The following is a 21,485-nucleotide window of genomic DNA, read 5'->3' on the forward strand; positions in this document are numbered from 1 at the left end:
TCAAGAAACAAAGTTTGAATCAAAGTTTACAAATGCACAAGTCTGTGGTTTATACGTTAAACTGCTTTACCAAACCTTTTGGACTGGCTTTTGGTATGTCAACAAATGGCAACTATTCACAACAGCTTAAGACAAATTTATTATAACTATAATATATTGCTGAAGGAAATTAAAGAAGACACAAAAAAATGGAAAGACGTCTTATGTTCACAGACTGAAGACAATATTTCTAAGATGTAGGTTATCAGCTGATTTTTCACAGACATTTTGTTGGCCAAAAATAACTGGTATGATATATTCAAACTCCTAAAGTAAAAGCCTATAACCAAGAATACTCTATCTGCTAGAGTTGTCATTCAGAATTGAAGGAGATATAAAAAGTTTCCCAGATGAACAAAAGTTAAAGGAGTTCATTGCCACTAAACCAGCCTTACAAGAAATGTTAAGTTGACTTCTTTAAGCAGAAAAGAGAATGTCAAAACTATAAGCAACAAAATTATGAAAGGAAAAAATTTCACTGGTAAAGCAATCATACAGTAAAGGCAGTAGATCATTCACTCATAGAATTAGTATGAAGGTTAAAATACAAAAGTTGTAAAATCAACCATATCTATAGAAACTAGTTGAGATACACACACATGCACAAAAGAGAACATATGAATCTTGATCTCAGGGTCATGAGTTCAAGCCCCCATGTTATGTGCAGAGCTAACTTAAAAAAAAAAAAGACATACATAAAATACATGTAAAATATGACATCATGCACATAAAACATGCAGGGGAAGGAGCAAAAATGTATTGCTTTTACAATGTGTTTGAACTTAAACACCTTCAACTTAACCAGTATATATAGACATCTAAATATATGTAGGATGTTATATATGAATCTCATGGTAACCACAAACCAAAAGCCCATAATAGATACACAAAACATAAGGAGAACAGAATCCAAGCAAACACTTAAAAAAAAATCCTCAAATTACAAGGCAAGAGAGCAAAAGAAAGGATAAGAGAAGAACAAAAACAACCAGAAAATAGCTGACAAAATGTCAGTAACTACAAACTTATCAATAATCACTTTTTATTTTTAATATTTTTTTTTCACCATTTTAAGTGTAGTCTTTACTCCCTATCACCTATTTTACTCATCCTCTTAACAACTTCCCCTCTGGTAACCACCATGAGTTTGTTCTTTATAATTAAGGCTCTGTTTCTTGGTTTATCTTTCTCACTTTTTTTTCCTTTGCTCATCTGTTTTGTTTTAAATTCCATATATGAGTGACATCATAAGGTATTTGTCTTTCTCCAACTATTTCACTTAGCATTACACTCTGTAGCTCTATCCATATTTTTGTAAATGACAAGACTTCATTCCTTTTTTTAAGGCTGAATAATATACCATTGTATATGTATACCACATCTTCTTTATTCATCTATCAGTGGACACCTGGGCTGCTTCTATACTTTGGCTACCATAAATAATGCTGCAGTAAACACAGGGGTACATATATCCTGTTCATTAGTGGTTTTGTATTTTTTTGGGTAAATACCCAGTAGAGTGATTACTGAATCACTCTATTTTAAATTTTTTGAGGAACCTCCATACTGCTTCCACAGAGGGTGCACCAGTTTCCATTCCCATCAACAGTGCACAAGGGTTCCTTTTTCTCCACATCCTTGCCAGCACTTGTTGTTTCGTGTGTTTTTGATTTTAGCCATTTCGACAGCTCTGAGGTGGTATCTCATCAGTTTTCATTTGCATTTCCTTGATAAGTGATGTTGAGCATCTTTTCATGTGTCTGTTGGCCATCTTTGTGTCTGTTGGTCTTCTTTGGAGAAACATCTATTCACTCCCTCTGCCCGTTTTTAAAATTGTATTATTTGGGTATTTTGGTATTGAGATATATAAGTTCTTCATATATATATATATATATTTCATATATATATTCTTCATATATATATATATATTTCATATATTTTGGATACTAACCTCTCACTGGATATATCATTTCCAAGCATCTTCTCCCATTCAGTAGGTTGTCTTTCTGTTTTGTTGCCTGTTTCCTTTGTTGTGCAGAAGCTTTTTACTTTGAGGTCTTCCCAACAGTTTATTTTTGTTATTATTTCCCTTACTTCAGGAAACAAATTTAGAAAAATGTTACTATGGCTGATGTCCAAGAAATCACTACCTATGCTCTCTTCTGGAATTTTTATGGTTTCAGGTCTCACATTCAGGTCTTTAATTCATTTTGAATTTATTTTTGTGTGTGGTGACAAAAAGTGGTCCATTTTCATTCTTTTGCATGCAGCTGTACAGATTTATCAACACCATTATTAAAGAGACTATCTTTATATATTCTTGCCTCCTTTGTTGAAGATTGGCCATGTGGGGCGCCTGGGTCGCTCAGTGGGTTAAAGCCTCTGCCTTCGGCTCAGGTCATGATCTCAGGGTCCTGGGATCGAAACCCGCGTCGGGCTCTCTGCTCAGCAGGGAGCCTGCTTCCCATCCTCTCTCTCTCTGTCTGCCTCTCTGCCTACTTGTGATCTGTCAAATGAAAAAATAAAATCTTAAAAAAAAAAAAAAGAAGACGATCGGCCATGTAGGTATGGGTTTATTTCTGGGTTTTCTATAATGTTCTATTGATCTGTGTATTTTTTTCTCTTTTAATGAGGCTCCACACCCAACGTGGAGCCCAACTTGGGGTTTCAACTCATGACCCTGAGCCCCAGGCTTGAGCTAAAATCAAGAGTCAGACTCAACCAACTGAACCACCCAAGCTCTATTCTATGTGTCTTATGTTTATGCCACTTACTGCTTTATAATATAACTTTAAGTCTGGTATTGTGATACCTCCAGTATTGTTTTTCAAGATTGCTTGAGCATTGTCTTTCCCTTTCATTGCATTGCCTTAAATTTCTTTGTTTAGTGTTTTTTAATTTTCAAAGTATGTATCTTTCACCTCTTTGGTTAAATTTATTCCTAAATATTTGTTTTTGGTGCAACTGTAAATGAGACTCTTCTCTTAATTTCTCTTTCTCCCACTTCTTTATTACTGTATAGGAATGCAACAGATTTTTGTCCATTGATTTTGTAACCTGAAACTTTACTGAATTCATTTATTAGTTCTAATAGTCTTTTGACAGTCTTTAGGGTTTTCTATGAATAGTTTCATGTCATGTGCAAATAATGACAGTTTTGCTTCTTCCTTACAAATCTAGATTCCTTTTATACCTTTTTCTTATCTGATTGTTGGACCTCCAGTACATGTTGAATAAAAGTGATAAGAGTGGACATCCTTGTCTTATTCCAGACCTTAGGGGAAAGCGCTCAGCTTTTCACCATTGAGTATGATATTAGCTATGAGTTTTTCATATATGGCCTTTCTTATGCTCTGGTATGTTCCATCTAACTTACCTTGTTGAAGGTTATTGTCATGAATGGATGTTGTACTTTGTAAAATGCTCTTTCTGCATATACTGAAATGACTGTATGGTCTTTATCCTTTCTTATGATGCTGAAATGTTCTTTTCTGAGTCTGTGCCCTTATGTTTGCACCAACACCTTCCCCTACTCCTCTGTTACTAAATGTACTAATGTACTAGAGGCTCTTCTGTTTTGCTAAACAGCAACCCATAAACCTGGGAATGGGTCAGAATAGGAATGGGCACTCAAAGAAGACATTATACGATGGCTAACAGACACATGAAAAAATATTCATCATCATTAGCCATCAGGGAGATTCAAATCAAAACCACACTGAGATACCACCTTACACAGGTTAGAATGGCTAAAATTAACAAGACAAGAAACAACAAGTGTTGAAGAGGATGTGGAGAAAGGAGAACCCTCCTACACTGTTGGTGGGAATGCAAGTTGGTGCAGCCACTTTGGAAAACAGTGTGGGGATTCCTTAAGAAATTAAAAATAGAGCTACCCTATGACCCTGCAATTGCACTACTGGGTATTTACCCCAAATATACAATGTTGTGAAAAGAAGGGCCATATGTACCCCAATGTTCATAGTAGCAATGGCCACAACTGTGGGAGGAGCCAAGATGCTTTTCAACAGATGAATGGATAAAGAAGATATGGTCTATATATACAATGGAATATTATGCCTCCATCAGAAAGGATGAATACCCAACTTTTGTATCAACATGGACAGAACTGTCCATGGACATGAACAGGAGGAGATTATGCTGAGTGAAATAAGTCAAGCAGACAAAGTCAATTGTCATATGGTTTCACTTACTTGTGGAGCATAAGGAATAACATGGAGGACATTAGGAGAAGGAAAGGAAAAGTGAACTTGGGGAAATCCGAGGGGGAGATGAAACATGAGAGACTGTGGACCAAACTGGGGGTTTTGGAAGGGAGGGGAGTGGGGGAATGGATGAGCCTGGTGTGGGTATTAAGGAGGGAACGTATTGCATGGAGCACTAGATGTGGTGCATAAACAATGAATCTTGGAACACTGAAAAAAATTAAATTAAAAAAAAAAAAAAAAAAAAAAAAAGGAAAGGGCACTCCAGTTTTTATGGCCCTAAGACTTAAGAGTTTCCCAGGACCAGGCCAGGAGGCTCTAAGGGCTGTTTAAATGATCATACAGTTTTTATCCTTCCTCTTATTGATGTGTTTCATAGTGACTGTTTTGTGAATACTGAACCACATTTACATACTGGGAATAAATCCCAGTTGACCATGGTGTATAATTTTTTTTTTTAATGATGATTTTCATGATTCCAGAAGGACTGGATAAAAATTTTTGTTTTTGTCTTTTTTTTATTTTTAAATTTTATTTTTTATAAACATATAATATATTTTTATCCCCAGGGGTACAGGTCTGTGAATCGCCAGGTTTACACACTTCACAGCACTCACCATAGCACATACCCTCCCCAATGTCCATAACCCCACCCCCCCTCTCCCAAACCCCCTCCCCCCATCAACCCTCAGTTTGTTTTGTGAGATTAAGAGTCACTTATGGTTTGTCTGTATGATTTTTTTTAATGTACTGTTGGATTCAGTTCGCTAATATTTTGTTGAGGATCTTTGCACCCACATTCATGAGCAATATTAGCGTATAGTATTCTTTTTTTATGGTATCTTTCTCTAGTTTTGGTATCAGGGTGATAACAGGCCTCACAGAATAAATTTGGAAGTTTTCCTTCCTCAGTATTTTTTTGTAATAGTTTGAGAAGAATAGGTATCATTTCTTTAAATGTATGGTAGAATTCCTCTGCGAAGCTGTCTGTTCCTGGATGTTTGTTTTTTGGTAGTTTTCTGATTACTGATTCATCTCATTGCTGGTAATCAACCTGTTCAAATTTTCTACTTCTTCCTGCCTTCCATATAGGTAGGTCATATGCTTCTAGGAATTTATCCATTTTCTTCTACGTTGTCCAATTTGTTGGCATATAGGTTTTCACAATATTGTAATACTGTTTTAATTGCTTGTATTTCTATGGTATTGCTTATTACTTCTCTTTAGTGATTTTGTTTATTTGGATCCTCTCTCTCTTTCTCTCTTTTTTTAAATGAGTCTTGCCACAGGCTTATCAGTTTTATATTTTCAAAGAACCAGCTCCTGGTTTCATTGATATGTTCTAGTGGGTTTGTTGTTGTTACTTTCTATATCACTTATATCTACTCTAATTTTTATTATTTCCTTCCTTTTGCTGGGTTTGGATTTTTGTTTGTTCCTCTTTTTCCAGCTCCTTTAGGTATAAGGTTAAGTCGTTTAGTTGAGGTTTTCCTTGCTTCATGAGGTAGGTCTCTATTGTTAAACTTCCTTCTTAGAACCACTTTTGCTGCATTCCAAAGATTTTGAACTGTTGTTTTCATTTTCATTTGTTTCCATATAAGTTTTGATTTCTTGGTTGACCCACTCAATGTTTAGGAGCATATTATTTAACCTCCACGTATTTGTGTTTTTCCCAGATTTTTTCTTGTGGTTGATTTCTAGTTTCATAGCATTGTGGCCAGAAAAGATAAATTATATGACTTAGATTTTTTTTAATGTGTTGAGTGACTTGTTTTGTGGCCTAATATGTGATCTATTCTGGAGAATGTTCCAGATACACTTGAATGTGTATTCTGTTGTTTTAAGATGGAGTGTCCTGAACATGTCTGTTAAATCACTCTGGCCTAGTATGTCATTCAAAGCCAGTTTCCTTGTTGAATTTCTATACAGATGATCTGTCCATTGATATAAGTGGAGTATTCTATTACTATCAATTATTTTATGTTTGCAATTAACTGTTTTATGTATTTTATGTATTAACTGTTTTATGCATGTTGGGTGCATTCAATAATCACTTAAATGTAAATAAACTGAATTCTTGGGGCACCTAGATGGTTGAGTTGGTTAAGCATCTAACTTTGGCTCAGATCATGATCCCAGGGTTCTGGGATCAAGCCCTGCATTGGGCTCCCTACTCAGCAGGGTGTCTGCTTCTCCTTCTCCCTATGCCCCTCCCCTCTATTCATGCTTTCTCTCTCCCTCAAATAAATAACTAAAATCTTAACAAAAAAAAAAATTCTCCCATCAAAAGTCATTGGGTGACTGAATGCATAAAAAAAGGAAGATGCCAGGGTGCCTGGGTGGCTCAGTGGGTTAAGCCTCTGCCTTCAGCTCAGGTCATGATTGTTCTCAGGGTTCTGGGATCGAGCCCCGCATCGGGCTCTCTGCTCAGCAGGGAGCCTGCTTCTCCCCCTCTCTCTCTGCCTGCCTCTCTACCTACTTGTGATCTCTCTCTGTCAAATAAATAAATAAAATCTTAAAAAAAGAAAAAAAAAGGAAGATGCCTACCCTATGACCCAGCAATTGCACTACTAGGTATTTATCCAAAGTATAAAAAAATGTTTATTCAAAGGGGTCACATGCACCCCAGTGTTTACAGCAGCACTGTCAACAATAGCCAAGGGGCATCTGGGTGGCTCAGTCAGTTAAACATCTGCCTTCAGCTTAGGTCATGATCCCAGGACCCTGGGATCAAGTCCCACATCAGGCTTCCTGCTCACTGGGGAGTCTGCTTCTCCCTCTCCCTCTCTCCCCCTCACCCCTGCTTGTGCTCTCTCTTGCTCTCTCTCAAATAAATAAATAAAATCTTTTTTAAAAAATAGCCAAATTATGAAAAAGAGCCCCAATGTTCATAGCAGCAATGGCCACAATCGCCAAACTGTTGAAAGAGTCAAGATGCCCTTCAACACACCATATATATATATATATATATATATATATATATATATAATGTATGTGTATGTGTGTGTGTGTATATATATGCATATATGTGTATATATGTGAATTTATATATATATATGTATGTGTATACATATATATACATATATATGTGTGTGTGTGTATATATATGTAATTATATTATATATATATATAAAACAGAGCATTACTCAGCCATCAAAAAGAATGAAATCTTGGGGCATCTGGGTGGCTTAGTCAGTTAAGCATCTGCCTCTGGCTCAGATCATGAGCTCAGAGTCCTGTGAAGGAGCACTGCATCAGGATCCCTGGCTCAGTGGGGAGTCTGCTTCTCCCACTTCCCCTGCCTTTCCCCATTGCTCATGCACTCTCTAATAAATAAATAAAATCTTAAAAAAAAAAAAGAATAAAATCTTGCCATTTGCAACAATGTGGATAGAACTAGAGTGTATTATGCTAAGTGAAATAAGTCAGTCAGAGAAAGACAAATATCATTATGATTTCCCCCATATGTGGAATTTAAGAAACAAAACAGATGAACATAGGAGAAAAGAAGGAAAAATAAACTAAAATAAAACAGAGAGGGAGGGAAATCTCTTAACTGTAGAGAACAAACTGAGGATTGCTACAGGGGAGGAGGGTATGGGGATGCACTAAATGGGTGATGGGCATTAAGGTAGACAATTGGGATGAACACTGGGTGTTATCCGTAAGTGATGAATCACTGAATTCTACTCCTGAAACCTCCCTCCCCTCCCCCCAAAAGAGACGCATCAAATGTTAATTAACTTCAGACCTAAACCAAAAGTGAAGGGATGGGAAAAGACACGTCTTACAAGAGGAAAAAAAAAAAAAAGTTGGGATAGCACTACTTAAATAGACTTTAGTAATAAAACAATAATTTTAACAGGGGATAAAGAAAGACATTACATAATGGAAAGGATAAATCCAGGAACAAGATATAACAATTTTAAGTATCTATGTGCCCAATATAGGACCACCTAAATACACAAAGCAATGACTAACAGACTCAAAGGAGAAATTGACAGCAATACAGTAACAGGAGAGGACTTTAACACCCCACTTACATTAATGAATAGGTCATCCAGGCAGAAAATCGATAAAGAAACAATAGTTTAGAATGACACATTAGACCAGATGGACTTAACAGTTAAGTACAGAACATTCCATCCAAAAAGAGCAGAATACATATTCTTTTAAAGTGCACATGGAACATTCTTCAGGACAAATCACACATTAGGGCACAAAACAAGTCTCAACAGATTTAAGAAGATTGAAATCCTATTGAGCATTGTTTCCAATCATAATTACATGAAACAAAATCAATTACAAGAAAAAAAAACTGGAAAGAACACAAGCATGTGGATGGAAAACAACATGCTACTAAATAACCAACGGGTTAACAAAGAAATCAAAGAGGAAATAAAAAAGAATACCTGGAGACAAATGAAAATAGAAACACAAAGGTTCAAAATCTTTGGTATCCGGCAAAAGTTGTTTTAAGAGAGATATTAATAGGGACGCCTGGGTGGCTCAGTTGGTTAAGCCGCTGCCTTCGGCTCAGGTCATGATCCCAGAGTCCTGGGATCGAGTCCCACATCGGGCTCCTTGTTCTGTGGGGAGCCTGCTTCTCCCTCTGCCTCTGCCTGCCGCTCTGTCTGCCTGTGCTCGCTCTCTCTCTCTCTCTGACAAATAAATAAATAAAATCTTTAAAAAAAAAAAAAAGAGAGAGAGAGATATTAATAGCAATAGAGACCTGCCTCAAGAAACAAGAATATTCTCATAAACAAATGTTACACCTACAGAAACTAGAAAAAGAATAAACAAGGCTCAGAGTTAGAAGAGGAAGGAAATAATAAAGATTAGAGTAGAAATGCATGAAATAGAGACAAAAAAAAAGAAACAGAAAGAAAAGATCAGTGAAACTAACAGTTAGTTCTTGGAAAGATAAACAAAATTGATAAATCTTAAGCCAAACTCAGCAAGAAAAAAAGAACTCAAGGAAAATCAGAAATGAAACAGAAGTTACAACCAACATTATAGAAATACAAAAGATTTTTAGGAACTACTACAAAAAATTATATGCCAACAAAGTGGATGACCTAGAAGAGGATAAATTGATAGAAATATATAATTTTCCAAGATTGAATCAAGATGATCTAGGAAATCTGAACAAACCAGTGACTAATAATGAAACTGAATCAATAATCAAAACACAACTAAGAAAGAAAGTCCAGGACTAGATGGCTTCACAGGTAAATTCTATCAAACACTTAAAGAAGAGGTAATACTTACCCTTCTCAAACAATTTTAAAACTATAGAAAAGAAGAAATGCTTCCAAATGTATTCTAAGAAGCCATCATTGTCCTGATACCAAAACTAAACAAAGACACAATTAAAAAAAAAAGGAAATTACAGACCAATGTCTCTGATGAACACAGATGCAGAAATACTCAACAAAATATTAGCAAACCATATTCAAGACTACATTAAGTGATTCATTCACTATGATCAAGTGGGAGTCATTTCACAATAATAAGACAGGTTCAATACCCATAATTCAATCAACATGTTACACCACATTAACTAAATAAAGGATAAAAATCATATGATCATCTCAATAGATGCAGAAAAACATTTGATAAAATTCAACATCCATTCATGATAAAAAACTTTCAATAAAACGGGTTTTAGAGGGTAGATACCTCAACGTAATAAAGGACATATATGAGAAACCCACAGGTGATGTCATAGTCAATGGTCAAAAGTAGAAAGCTTTCCTCTAAGAGCAAGAACAAAACAAGGATGTCCATCCTCCCCACATTCCGTATATAACACACTACTCAAGTCCTACTCACTGTAATCAAACAAGAAATGAAATGCATCCAAATTGGTGAAAAAGTAAAATGGTCATGATTTGCAGATGACATGATAGTATACATTGAAAACCTTACAGTCTCCATCAAAAATTATTAGAATGAATGAATTCAGGAAAGTTGCAGTATACCAAATTAATATATAAAAATCTGCTCCATTTCTATACATTAACAAAAAAACAGCAGAAAGAGAAATTTAAAAAACAGTCCCATTTGCAACTGCCTCAAAAAGAATAAAATACCTAGGGATATATGTAACCAAGGAGGTTAAAGACCTGTACTTTGAAAACTATAAGACACCAATGAAATAAACTGAAAACAACAAAAACAAGTGGAAAGACATAGCACACTCATAGACTAGAAGAATTAACATAGTTAAAATGTCTATAGTACCCAAAGCAATCTACAGACTCAATGCAATCTCTGCAAAGATACCAATAACATTTTTTGGTGTGCCTGGGTAGCTCAGTCAGTTAAGCATCTGACTCTTGGTTTTGGCTCAGGTCATGGTCTCATAGGTCATTAGATCAAGCCCTGCATCAGGCTCCACACTCAGTGGGGAGTTTGCTTGAAGATTCTTGCCCTCTGCCCCTCTCCACCATAAATAATCTTTGAAAAAAAGAAAAGAAAATACCAACAGCATTTCTCACAAACTAGAACAAATAATCTTAAAATTTGTACAGAACCACAAAAGAGCCCCAATGGCCAAAACACACTTGAGAAAAAAGAACAAAGCTGGAGGTATCACAAATCCAGTTTTCAAAATATACTATAAAGCTATAGTAATCAGAACAGTATGGATATGGTATGACACAAAAGTAGATACAAACATCAATGGAACAGAATAGAGTCCAGAAATAACCCCATGCTTTTATGGCCAATTAATGTACAACAAAAGAACCAAGAATATACAATGGGGAAAAAAGACAGTCTCTTCATTAAGGGTCTTGGGAAAACTGGATAGCTACATGCGAATGACTGGACCACTTTTGTATACCATACACAAAAGTAAATTCAAAAGAGACTGCATCAAACTAAAAAGCTTTTTGCACACTAAAGGATACTATCAACAAAGTAATAAGGTAATCTATTGAATAGAAGGTATTTGCAAATTTTATATCCACTAAGGGGTTGATATCCAAAATATATAAGGAACTCATACAACTTAGCACCACAACACCCCCAAATAATCTGATTAATAAATGGTAAAAGGACCCAAATAGACATTTTACCAAAGAAAACATCCAGATGGCCAACAGACATTTGAGAAGATGCTCAGTGCCACTAATCATCAGGGAATGCAAATCAAAACAACAATGAAGCATTACCTCACGCCTGTCTGAATGACTATTATCAAAAAGATAAGAAATAACCAAGTGTTGGCCAGAATGTGGAGAAAGGCAAATTTTGTGCACTACTGGTAGGAATGTATATTGGTGCAGCCACTGTGGAAAATCAAATGGCAGTTTTAATTTAAAAAAATTAAAAATAGAAATCATATAATCTAATAATCCCTCTTCTGGGGAGTCACCCAAGGAAAATAAAAACACCAATGCAAAAAGATATATGTACCCCTATATTTGTTGCAGCATTATCAACAAGAGCCAAGATACGGAAACAACCTAAGTGTCCTTTGATAGATAAATTGATGAAGAAGATGTGATACATGTACACAACACAATATTACCCAACATAAGAAAGAATGAAATCTAGGAGGGGTAGAGAATGAAATCCTGCCATTCATGACAACACAGATGGACCTAGCTGGTATTACTCTAAGTGAAACAAGTCAGAGAAAAGACAAAACACCATATGAATTTACTTATATCTGGAATCTAAGAAACAAAACAAATGAGCAAACAAAATAAAAAACTGAAGCAGACTCCTAAATACAGAAAACAAACTGATGGCTGTAAGAGGGAAAGGGGATGGGCAAAATAGGTGAAAGGGATTAAGAGGTATAAACTCTCCAACGTAAAGTAAATAAATCACAAATACGTTAAGTATAGCATAGGAAATACAGAGAATACTACTATAATTTAATACATTGACAGATGGCAACTAAACTCACTCACTGTGGTGAGTATTTGATAATGCATAAAGCTGTTGAATTACCATGTTATATACCTAAAACTAATATTGTATGTCAACTATAATTTAAAATAAAAACTAGGGGAAAAAATCATCTACTCTAAAAGAAAGAAAGAAAGACCCAAACTGGGGTGCCTGGGTGGCTCAGTGGGTTAAACCTCTGTCTTCAGCTCAGGTCATGATCCCAGGGTTCTGGGATCAAGCCCCACATCCGGCTCTCTGCTCAGCAGGGAGTCTGCTTCCCCGCCCCCTGCCTGTCTCTCTGCCTACTTGTAATCTCCGTCTGTCAAATAAACAAATAAAATCTTTAAAAAGAAAGAAAGAAAGACCCAAATTAAAATTTATGTTATGTCAATGGACCCCAATTAGCTAAAACAATCTTGAAAAAGAGCAATGTTATAGGACACATACATTCTGATTTCAAAATTACTACAAATCTATAGTAATCAAAATGGTATGGTACTGACCTAAGGACAAATATATGTCCCAATGGAATAGAACACAGAATCCAGAAATAAAATCATATAAATGGTCAAGTTGTTTTTGATAAGGATACCAAGACCCAGGACACCTGGGTGGCTCAGTTGTTAAGTTCTGCCTCCACCTCAGGGCATGATCCCAGGGTCCTGGGATTGAGCCCCAAATCTGGGCTTCCCGCTCAGTGGGAAGCCTGCTTCTCCCTCTCCCACACCCCCTGCTTCTGTTCCCTCTCTCGCTGTGTCTCTCTTTGTCAAATAATAAAATCTTAAAAAAAAAAAAAAAAAAAGATACCAAGACCCTTCAAGAAAGAAGGGTGGTCTTTTCAACAAATGTTATTGGGAAAACTGAATATACACATGCAAAAGAATGAAGAAGGACCCTTACTTCCTATCACATACAAAAATGAGCTCAAAATGAATCAAAGACCTATACTTAAGAGCTAAAGCTACAAAAATCTTAGAAGAAAACATAGAAGAAAATCTTCGTGACCTTAGATTTGGCAATGATTTCTTAAATATGGCACCAACAACATAGGAAAAAAAAGAAAAAATAAATCGGACTTTATCAATGTTAAAAACTTTGTGCATTAAAGGACACTATAAAGAAAGTAAAAAGACAACTCACAGAATAGAAGAAAACATCTAGAAATCATATTGTTAAGTGAGTAATACCAGAATATATAAAGAATTCTCATAACTTTTGTGTCAACTATACTTCAATGGGAAAAAACTCTCAAAGGGACACCTGGCTGGCTCAGTTGGTAGAGCATGAGACTTTTGATTTCAGTGTCTTGAGTTCAAGCCCCATGTTGGGTGTCTACAAAAACAAACAAACAAAAACTCTCATAACTTGAAAATAAAAAGCAAACACCCCAATTCAAAGATTGGCAAAGACCTTGAATAGACTCCTTCGAAGAAGACAAATATATTGTTAATAAGCATATGAAATGATCAACATCATTCATCGTAAGTGAAATGCAGATCAAAACTCCAACCACAGGGGCACCTGGGTGGCTCAGCCTATCAGGCAGTGGACTCTTGATTTCCATTCAGGTCATGATCCTGGGGTCCTGGGATTTGGCCTGCACTCAGTGGGGAGTCTGCTTCTGGGTTCTCCTCTCTCTGCCCCTCTTCCGCCCACTAGCGCATGTGCATGCACGCACACTTCCTCTCTCTCAAATAAATAATAAATAAATCTTAAAAAAAAAAAAAAACCTCCAATGAGATACTACTTTACACCCATTTGGATGACAATTATAAAAAAATAGAAGGTAGCAAGTGTTGACAAAGATACAGAAAAATTGGAACCACTGTACACTGCTGATGCTGCAAATGTAAAATGGGCCAGCTACTGTGAAAAACACTTTCCTTAAAAAGTTAAAAATAGGAGCACCTGGGTGGCCCAGTGGGTTAATGCCTCTGCCTTCAGCTCGGGTCATGGTCCCAGGGTCCTGGGATCGAGCCCCGCATTGGTCTCTCTGCTCAGTGGGGAGCCTGCTTCCTCCCTCTCTCTCTGCCAGCCTCTCTGCCTACTTGTGATCTCTGTGTGTCAAATAAATAAATAAAATCTTCCAAAAAAAAAAAAAAGTTAAAAATAGAATTACCATATGATCCAGCAATTTCAATTGAAAGCAAGTATTCGTACACTAATGTTCAATGTTGTATCAGTATTTGTCAAACTAATAGCCAAAAGGTGGGAGCAATTCAAATGTCCATCAAAAACAAATGGATAAACAAAATACAGTATATACATACGATGGAGTATTATTTAGCTATAAGAAGGAATGCTATTCTGATACATGCCAGAATGTAGCTGGATCTTGAAAGCATTATGCTAAGTGAAGTAAGCCGGACACAAATGAACAAATATTACATGATTCCACTTTATGAGGTACCCAGAATTGACTAATTCATTGAGATAAATGGTAGAACAGAGGTTTCCAAGGGCTGGGAGGAAGGAGAATGGGAAGTTATTGTTTAACTGGTACAGTTTCTTTTTTTTCTTTCTTTTTTTTTTTTTTTTAAGACTTTATTTATCTATTTGACAGAGATCACAACCAGGCAGAACAGCAGGCAGAGAGAGAGGGGGAAGCGGGCTCCCCGCTGAGCAGAGAGCCTGATGTGGGGCTCGCTCCCAGGACCCTGGGATCATGACCTGAGCGGAAGGCAGAGGCTTTTAACCCACTGAGCCACCCAGGCACCCCAACTGGTACAGTTTCTGTTTGGAATGATAAAGTTCTGGCAAGGGAGTAGTGATGGCTAGACAACATTGTCATTGTACTTAATGCCAATGAACTGTGTTCCCGAAGTGGTAAATTTTATGCTGTGTTTATCTCGCCACAATACAAAAAAATAATTATAGTGGCTCAAAACCTCAAAGAAATTACCGAAAAGAGACAAAAGTTTTATCTAAATTGTAAACTACACATGCTCCCCTCTCCCAACTCATTACTAATTGATAACTTCAGTAGAAGTAACAGGATTACAACTGCCAACTGAATTTGAATCTGAAGAGCTGGACAGGAACTTAAACTGACCTCCTACCCAATCATATGACAGACTGAAGATTCAAAGTATAATATGAAGTACCTTACATATTTTGAGAAGTTACTTCTAAGGTAGACCCAAAATCTATTATTTATCTTTACCTATTGGCCTTGGTTCTGTCCATGAAGCCACATAAAATAAATCTAATAAATCTAATTCTTCAATAAAATAAGCCCTGATCATATTTAAAGACAGCTCTTATGTCCAACAGACTTTTCCACTAAGCTCGATATCCCCAGTCCCTTCAAGCATTTTATATGGTTTTTATAGCTTTACCCACTCTGGTAACTTCCCCTGAATGTTTACCAGTTTAAAATTATTCACCCAAACTGTAAATTACCCAAATGTGACCTTTATCTGGTTATTTGACTAATGCAGCATAATACTGCTAAGTTTTTCACATCTACAACATACAATTGCCTTTTTAAATATAAAACTATTGGTTTGGGGGTACCTGCGTGGCTAAGTCATTAAGCATCTGTCTTCGACTCAGGTCATGATTCCAGGGTTCTTGGATCAAGCCCCGCATCAGGCTCACTGCTCAGCAAAGAGCCTGCTTCTCCCTCTCCCTCTGCCTGCTGCTCCCCCACTTGTGCTCTCTCTGTCAAATAAATAAATTAAATTAAATTAAACAAACAAACAAACAAACTTTTGGTTTGCACTTCATATCTTTCCAGTCTGTGGGGAAAACTTTTATTATATAAGTAATAAATACCCATAGCAGGAAAATTAGAAAAATAAGGAAAAAGCAAAATATTTTAAAATTAATTTTATCAAAAATAATTTTTAAACAGTATAGTTTACTTGACCTTTGGTTTTGTGATGTGTCTTTCAATCATCAGTTCTCGCTCAAAAATTTGTCATGGATACTTCCACATAATAAAGTTATATCTGCATCTCATTCTTTTTTTTTTTTTTTTAAGATTTTATTTATTTATTTGACAGAGAGACTGTAGACAGACATGGAACACAAGCAGGGGGAAGGGATGGGGGCGAGGGAGAAGGAGGGAGCCTGAGGCAGACCTTGATTCCAGGCCCTCAGATCATGACCTGAGTGCAAGGCTGATGCTTAATCAACTAAGCCACCCAGGTGCCCCTGCCTTTTCATTTTTTTGATGATATCCTTTGAAGCATGCAAGTTGGGAATTTTGATGACGTCTAATTTATCTATTTCTTTTCTTTCGTTGCTCATATTTTGTGTCATATCTAAGAATCTTGATGTTTAAAAATCTTTTCTATAATTTTAGAGCAAACTCACTGATTTGTAATTTTAGAAATTATTTTTTCTATTTTATATTTTTTTCTATTTCTGTTTTCAGTGACACATACTTATACATAAAATTTTATTTATTTCCTTGTGTTAACACTTAAATTTCTAGTTTATATCCTAGTGTCTACTTAATGATATATAAACACCTAAAGCCTCTAAGTTTATATTTATATTTATATTCTAAGTTTATAGAATTCCTGATTCTATAACAGTAATTTTAACTTTAATCTTAATTCCCTCCATACTGTCCAACTTTGTTTCTTTGCCTGTTTTTCTATTTAAAGACTAAAAGTACTTTTCTTTTTTTAAAGATTTTTATTTATTTATCTGACAGAGAGAGACACAGCCAGAGAGGGAACACAAGCATGGGGAATAGGAGAGGGAGAAGCAGGTTCCCTGCAGAGCAGGTGGCCCAAACGGGACACCTAAGCAGAAGGCAGGCACTTATCGACTGAGCCACCCAGGCGCCCCAAGAATTAAAATATCTTGTACTTATTATCTCTATTACCTAAAAATTGAAGGATTCAATTATGAAAATTACATTTTAAAACTGTGATATTTCCATGGAAAATATTAATATTTTTTTCAAAATACGGTATTTAAGGTGATTTTATCTCATGAGACAGCCAACAACAGGAACAATATACGGTAGCATTTAGAGCCTAGTGAAAAATAAAATACATTAGCAAATATAGAAGTGATGAGAAAAACAAAAGCAAAAGAAAAAATTAAGTGCCCTTACTGCCCACAGCTCATTGACAAGTCCTTGAAACAGGGTGACCTTCCTCTAGGAACTCAGCTGCCTCAATATTGACCCCTTGCTAAGGGCAAAAGGCAATCTTAGCTTAACACTATCCTGACCCTGAAGGGTCCTGTAAATCTACCTTAATTCCTTTGGAAACTTCCTTTATCTCTACCCCTCCCACCCCAAGATATATGTTATCAATCATCCTCCATGCATATGGCCCACTGATACACATCTGAAGGGTCTCACGACTAACATTTTATTAGAAAGTAATAAATGAACTTTTCCTAACAATAGCTAGCCCCTCAAGGTCCTGGAAATCTTCCAAAATTCTTAGGAGTGCCTGGATGGCTCAGTCAGTTAAACGTCCCACTCTTGGTTTTTCCCTTCAGGTTAGGATCTCGGGTTCCTGAGATTGAGGCCTGTGTAAGGCTCTGTACTCAGCAGGGATTCTGCTTCTCTCCTTCTCCCTCTGTCCCCCTGCCCCCCTACTCTAAAATAAATAAATCTAAATAAATAAATAAATTCTTTAGAGACTGATGCTACCTATAACCCCTCCCAACTTGAAAATACATAATCAGTCACCCGTCAACCCCAGTGCAGCTCTTTCTGCCCACAGATCCTGTCTTCATTCTTTAATAAAACCTCCTTTTTAGGGGTGCCTGGGTGGCTCAGTGGTTGGTCCCCTGCCTTTGACTCAGGTCATGATCTCAGGGTCCTAGGATGGAGCCCCATATTGATCTATCTGCTCAGCGGGGAGCCTGCTTCCCCTTCTCTCTCTGCCTGCCTCTCTGCCTACTTGTGATCTCTCTCTCTCTCCCCCTCTGTCAAATAAATAAAGTCTTTAAAAAAAAAAAAACCAATCTCCTTTTTGCACCGAAGACATCTCTAGAATTCTTTCTTGGCTGTTGGCTCCAAACTCCATTTCCACATCACAATTACCGAGCTCTATTACTCAGTTCTTTAAATGAAGTATTAAAAATTACTAGAAGCAATCAGAAAGCAGTGGCCCTTGCAAATATACATTATTTCAATTCTTTTGTCCTTTAGTCTCACCTGAAAAGTGCATATACCAGGGTAGCAATCAAAGCGAAACTGACCACAACTGCCACAAGTACTTGGTCACTTACTCCTTCTATGACTGAATCATCATCCAATTTCAAACTTTGAACTTCACCTTGATATTTGGCCATTCCAAGTCTAAAAGATAAAGAAAAAAAAGTTACAAATGACACAGTGAAAATAACATATACTAATCAAAACCACACAAATATAACTGACTTCTAATATATATAATTTTTTAAAGCGCCCACTTAAGGAAAGTTGCATTAAGTACAACTCTAGTGGAGATTCTCCCGTTAATGAGTTCTTTAAAATTTGCCAGACACATTATTTTGAGGAGTACAAAATTTTATTTCCTTTAAGATAAACAATTACTCTAATTTATCATCTATTCACATTTTTTTAAAACAAAATCTTTAAAAACACCCTTTCTTTTTCAAGCTCTGTTCCTTTAATCTTAAGGAAAAAAAGACATTCCTCATGGCCAACTGCTCTTCTCATTCTTGTATACCAAATCAATTCTCCCAGTAAATCAGATCCCTCTTCACCCTCACAGCACTGAGTGGGTCCTAGAATGTACCACGGATGGATAGGGAAGGCAATGTATTTTCTTCTTCTGTAAATATTCCTGTATTATCTAGCATAGTGCTCTGCACACAGTAGGACCTAATAAATATATGTTTAAATATGAGTGACTTACCTTACTTATAATGTTAGTAATTTGAAAAGTAAAAGACATTTAGGCTATAGGACATTTGTATCTATACTAAGATTAGTTGAATTAATGAAAATTTGGGGGCTTGAAAAACTATTAGCCTCACCTGGAACTAAGCTCAGCTTATGGTTGAGAATTCTTTGAACTGCCTGGAATATGGAATCACTCTGAGGTTGCATTTCCTTATGAAGAGAAAAGGGAGGATATGAAACTCTCCTTCCCATACACTAAGCTTCAGAAAAATGTAATACCCAATTCCTATAGGTATGAAGGGAAATAACCCAAGTATCAGAATCCAAGTATCACAGGTAATTCACATTTTTTATATTGCAAAACAGAAAAATTTAGTCTCTTAAGACCCTTAAAGGAAAACGTAAACATATATGACTATTATAACTAAAATAAAATTCTGTATCTATGTAACTTATTGCACTGAAAAGTTTGTCATCAACCTAGTGACTCTGTTAAGAGGAAACTTTGCGAAAGTCTAACACCCTTGAAAGAATCTGAATTGGCTGCTGAAATAAGGAAAGTACCTAATGGAAGAAACCTAAGCAAACAAAGAGATCAAAGCCAAATTCATCTTTACACATAGTAATAGCCAATGTATCAGGAACTTTCTAATGATGGGTTTCAAATGACCATTATGCCACACACCAGGAAACTCAGAAGCAGCTCGAATTTCATTATTTCCATTCAAAAGAATAATCAAACGAACTGCCAACTGAAACTGAATAAACAGCCTCAAATAATCTAGGGGTGGGTCATGCAATAAATTTAGGTGTTTATTTTACCAGGTTTCCTTTTTATTTTTTTTTTAAAGATCTTATTTTTAAGTAATCCCTAAACCCAACGTGGGGGTCAACCCCATAACCCCAAGATCAAGAGTTTTAGGCTCCAATGACTAAGCCAGCCAGGAGCCCAGGTTTCTCTTTTAAAATTATAGAAGCTTTCTACAGCTGTGTCAAAAATCCTATGGGCAGTGATAACTACTTGCAGCTGTACAAAAGATAACCAAAATGTTATCCCCTTGTGTCAAGATTTCCAGTCTCTTCTGAATCTAATTACTTCACAGAGTTGTAACGACTTTTCCCAATGGTATTAACTTTGGGCAGTTTACTACTGAAGGGGAGCAGAATTTGTCACCCCCAAATCATGATTTTTTTTCTTTTTTTAAAAAAACAGCAAAGGAAAAGTTCTGAAACTCAAGTAGAAGTTACCCTTCCCTGAAAGAGACATTTACAAGGGAAATCTCCATTTGTAAAGGTATCTCTCTCTCAATACCTGAAGAGGACTAAATCCCTACAGACTGTTTTGGAGAAAGCCCTGACTTAAATCTGCATAACAATTTTACCCTTGTTTACTGTGCTTTTCCTGGTAACCTCCCATAACTGTGTCTCCCCCCCACCCCCAACAGTCTTTAGCTGAAGGTGGTATTTAATATGACTGCTTGGGCCATTTGGGAGTTTACTCAGTTTTCCTAGGTACCGCCCATGTACACAGGAAGTTAATAAATTAAGCTTCTGTTTTTTTCTCGTTAATGTCTTTTATTACAGGGGAGTCTCAGCCAAGAATCTTATTAGATTAGGGTAGAGGGATAGTTTTTTCTTCCCCAGACTCCTTTGTATTTTTTTAAAATGGGTTACATTTGTTTCAGTGTCCTTCCACGTATAATCAAGGGTAATGTGAGTAAATTCCACTGCACGAATTATGTTTTTTCACTCTGCTGTATATTTAACTTCTTTGTAAATAAGGTATTGCTTATGATATTGCTTCAAGCACAGTTCCAAGAGCTCAGAGATCCCAGGATGCTCTAAGTATTGCAGAGCCACATAATGTTATTTGCATCATTTTACTGCAGAAGCTCCCGATGTTATTGAAAGGAAGTTATTTTTTACTTCCACAAATTCTGGTATTCCCAAAGAAAGTGTTTGGGCAGAGAGAGGGGAGGGGAAAGAAAGGGTCTGGGCAGAGAGAGGGGAGGAGGGGAAAAGGCCACTGATAAATTCCTGAGAGGAACAGGGTGGTCAGCTGTGTTTTCCTGTCACATGGAAACCCCAGCTAAAGCCAGGGCTCTCACTGGGAGAAGAGAACTATTAATGACTGACCTTGTTGGGGGCTTCCAATAGCTCAATTTCCACTAGTAGTTTTTCTTATAATCATAGTTTTTTTTTTTAAGATTTTATTTATTTATTTGACAGAGAGATCACAAGCAGGCAGAGAGGCAGGCAGAGAGAGAGGAGGAAGCAGGTTCCCTGCTGAGCAGAGAGCCCCATGCGGGGCTCGATCCCAGGACCCTGAGATCATGACCTGAGCCGAAGGCAGTGGCTTAACCCACTGAGCCACCCAGGCGCCCCATAATCATAGTTTTAAAATGGAACTATAGGAGTTCAATAGTTCAAAAATGGGGTGATGCAGATCTGAGGATAAACGATAAAAAGAAAATTTTCTACTTGAG

The 21,485-nt window shown here is 36.6% G+C and overlaps 1 protein-coding gene across 8 annotated transcripts in view; it reads right to left on the bottom strand.

The window, feature by feature from the left end:
- RNF170 (ring finger protein 170) overlaps positions 1-21,485 on the bottom strand; it is a 47,689-nt gene that overhangs the window by 22,474 nt on the left and 3,730 nt on the right. For 3 of the 8 annotated variants that reach the window (XM_047717233.1, XM_047717236.1, XM_047717232.1), the window contains exon 2: positions 18,307-18,450. In XM_047717233.1, coding sequence (XP_047573189.1) covers positions 18,307-18,443 — 137 coding nt within the window. In that variant the 5' untranslated portion in view covers positions 18,444-18,450. Of the gene's footprint in view, positions 1-1,990; positions 2,141-18,306; positions 18,451-19,133; positions 19,210-21,485 lie in introns of those variants that run through there. The other 5 variants (XM_047717235.1, XM_047717234.1, XM_047717239.1 and 2 more) reach the window with 3 other exon arrangements.

This window comes from Lutra lutra, chromosome 2 (genome assembly GCF_902655055.1).
Source record: "Lutra lutra chromosome 2, mLutLut1.2, whole genome shotgun sequence".
Classification (NCBI taxonomy): Eukaryota; Metazoa; Chordata; class Mammalia; order Carnivora; family Mustelidae; genus Lutra; species Lutra lutra.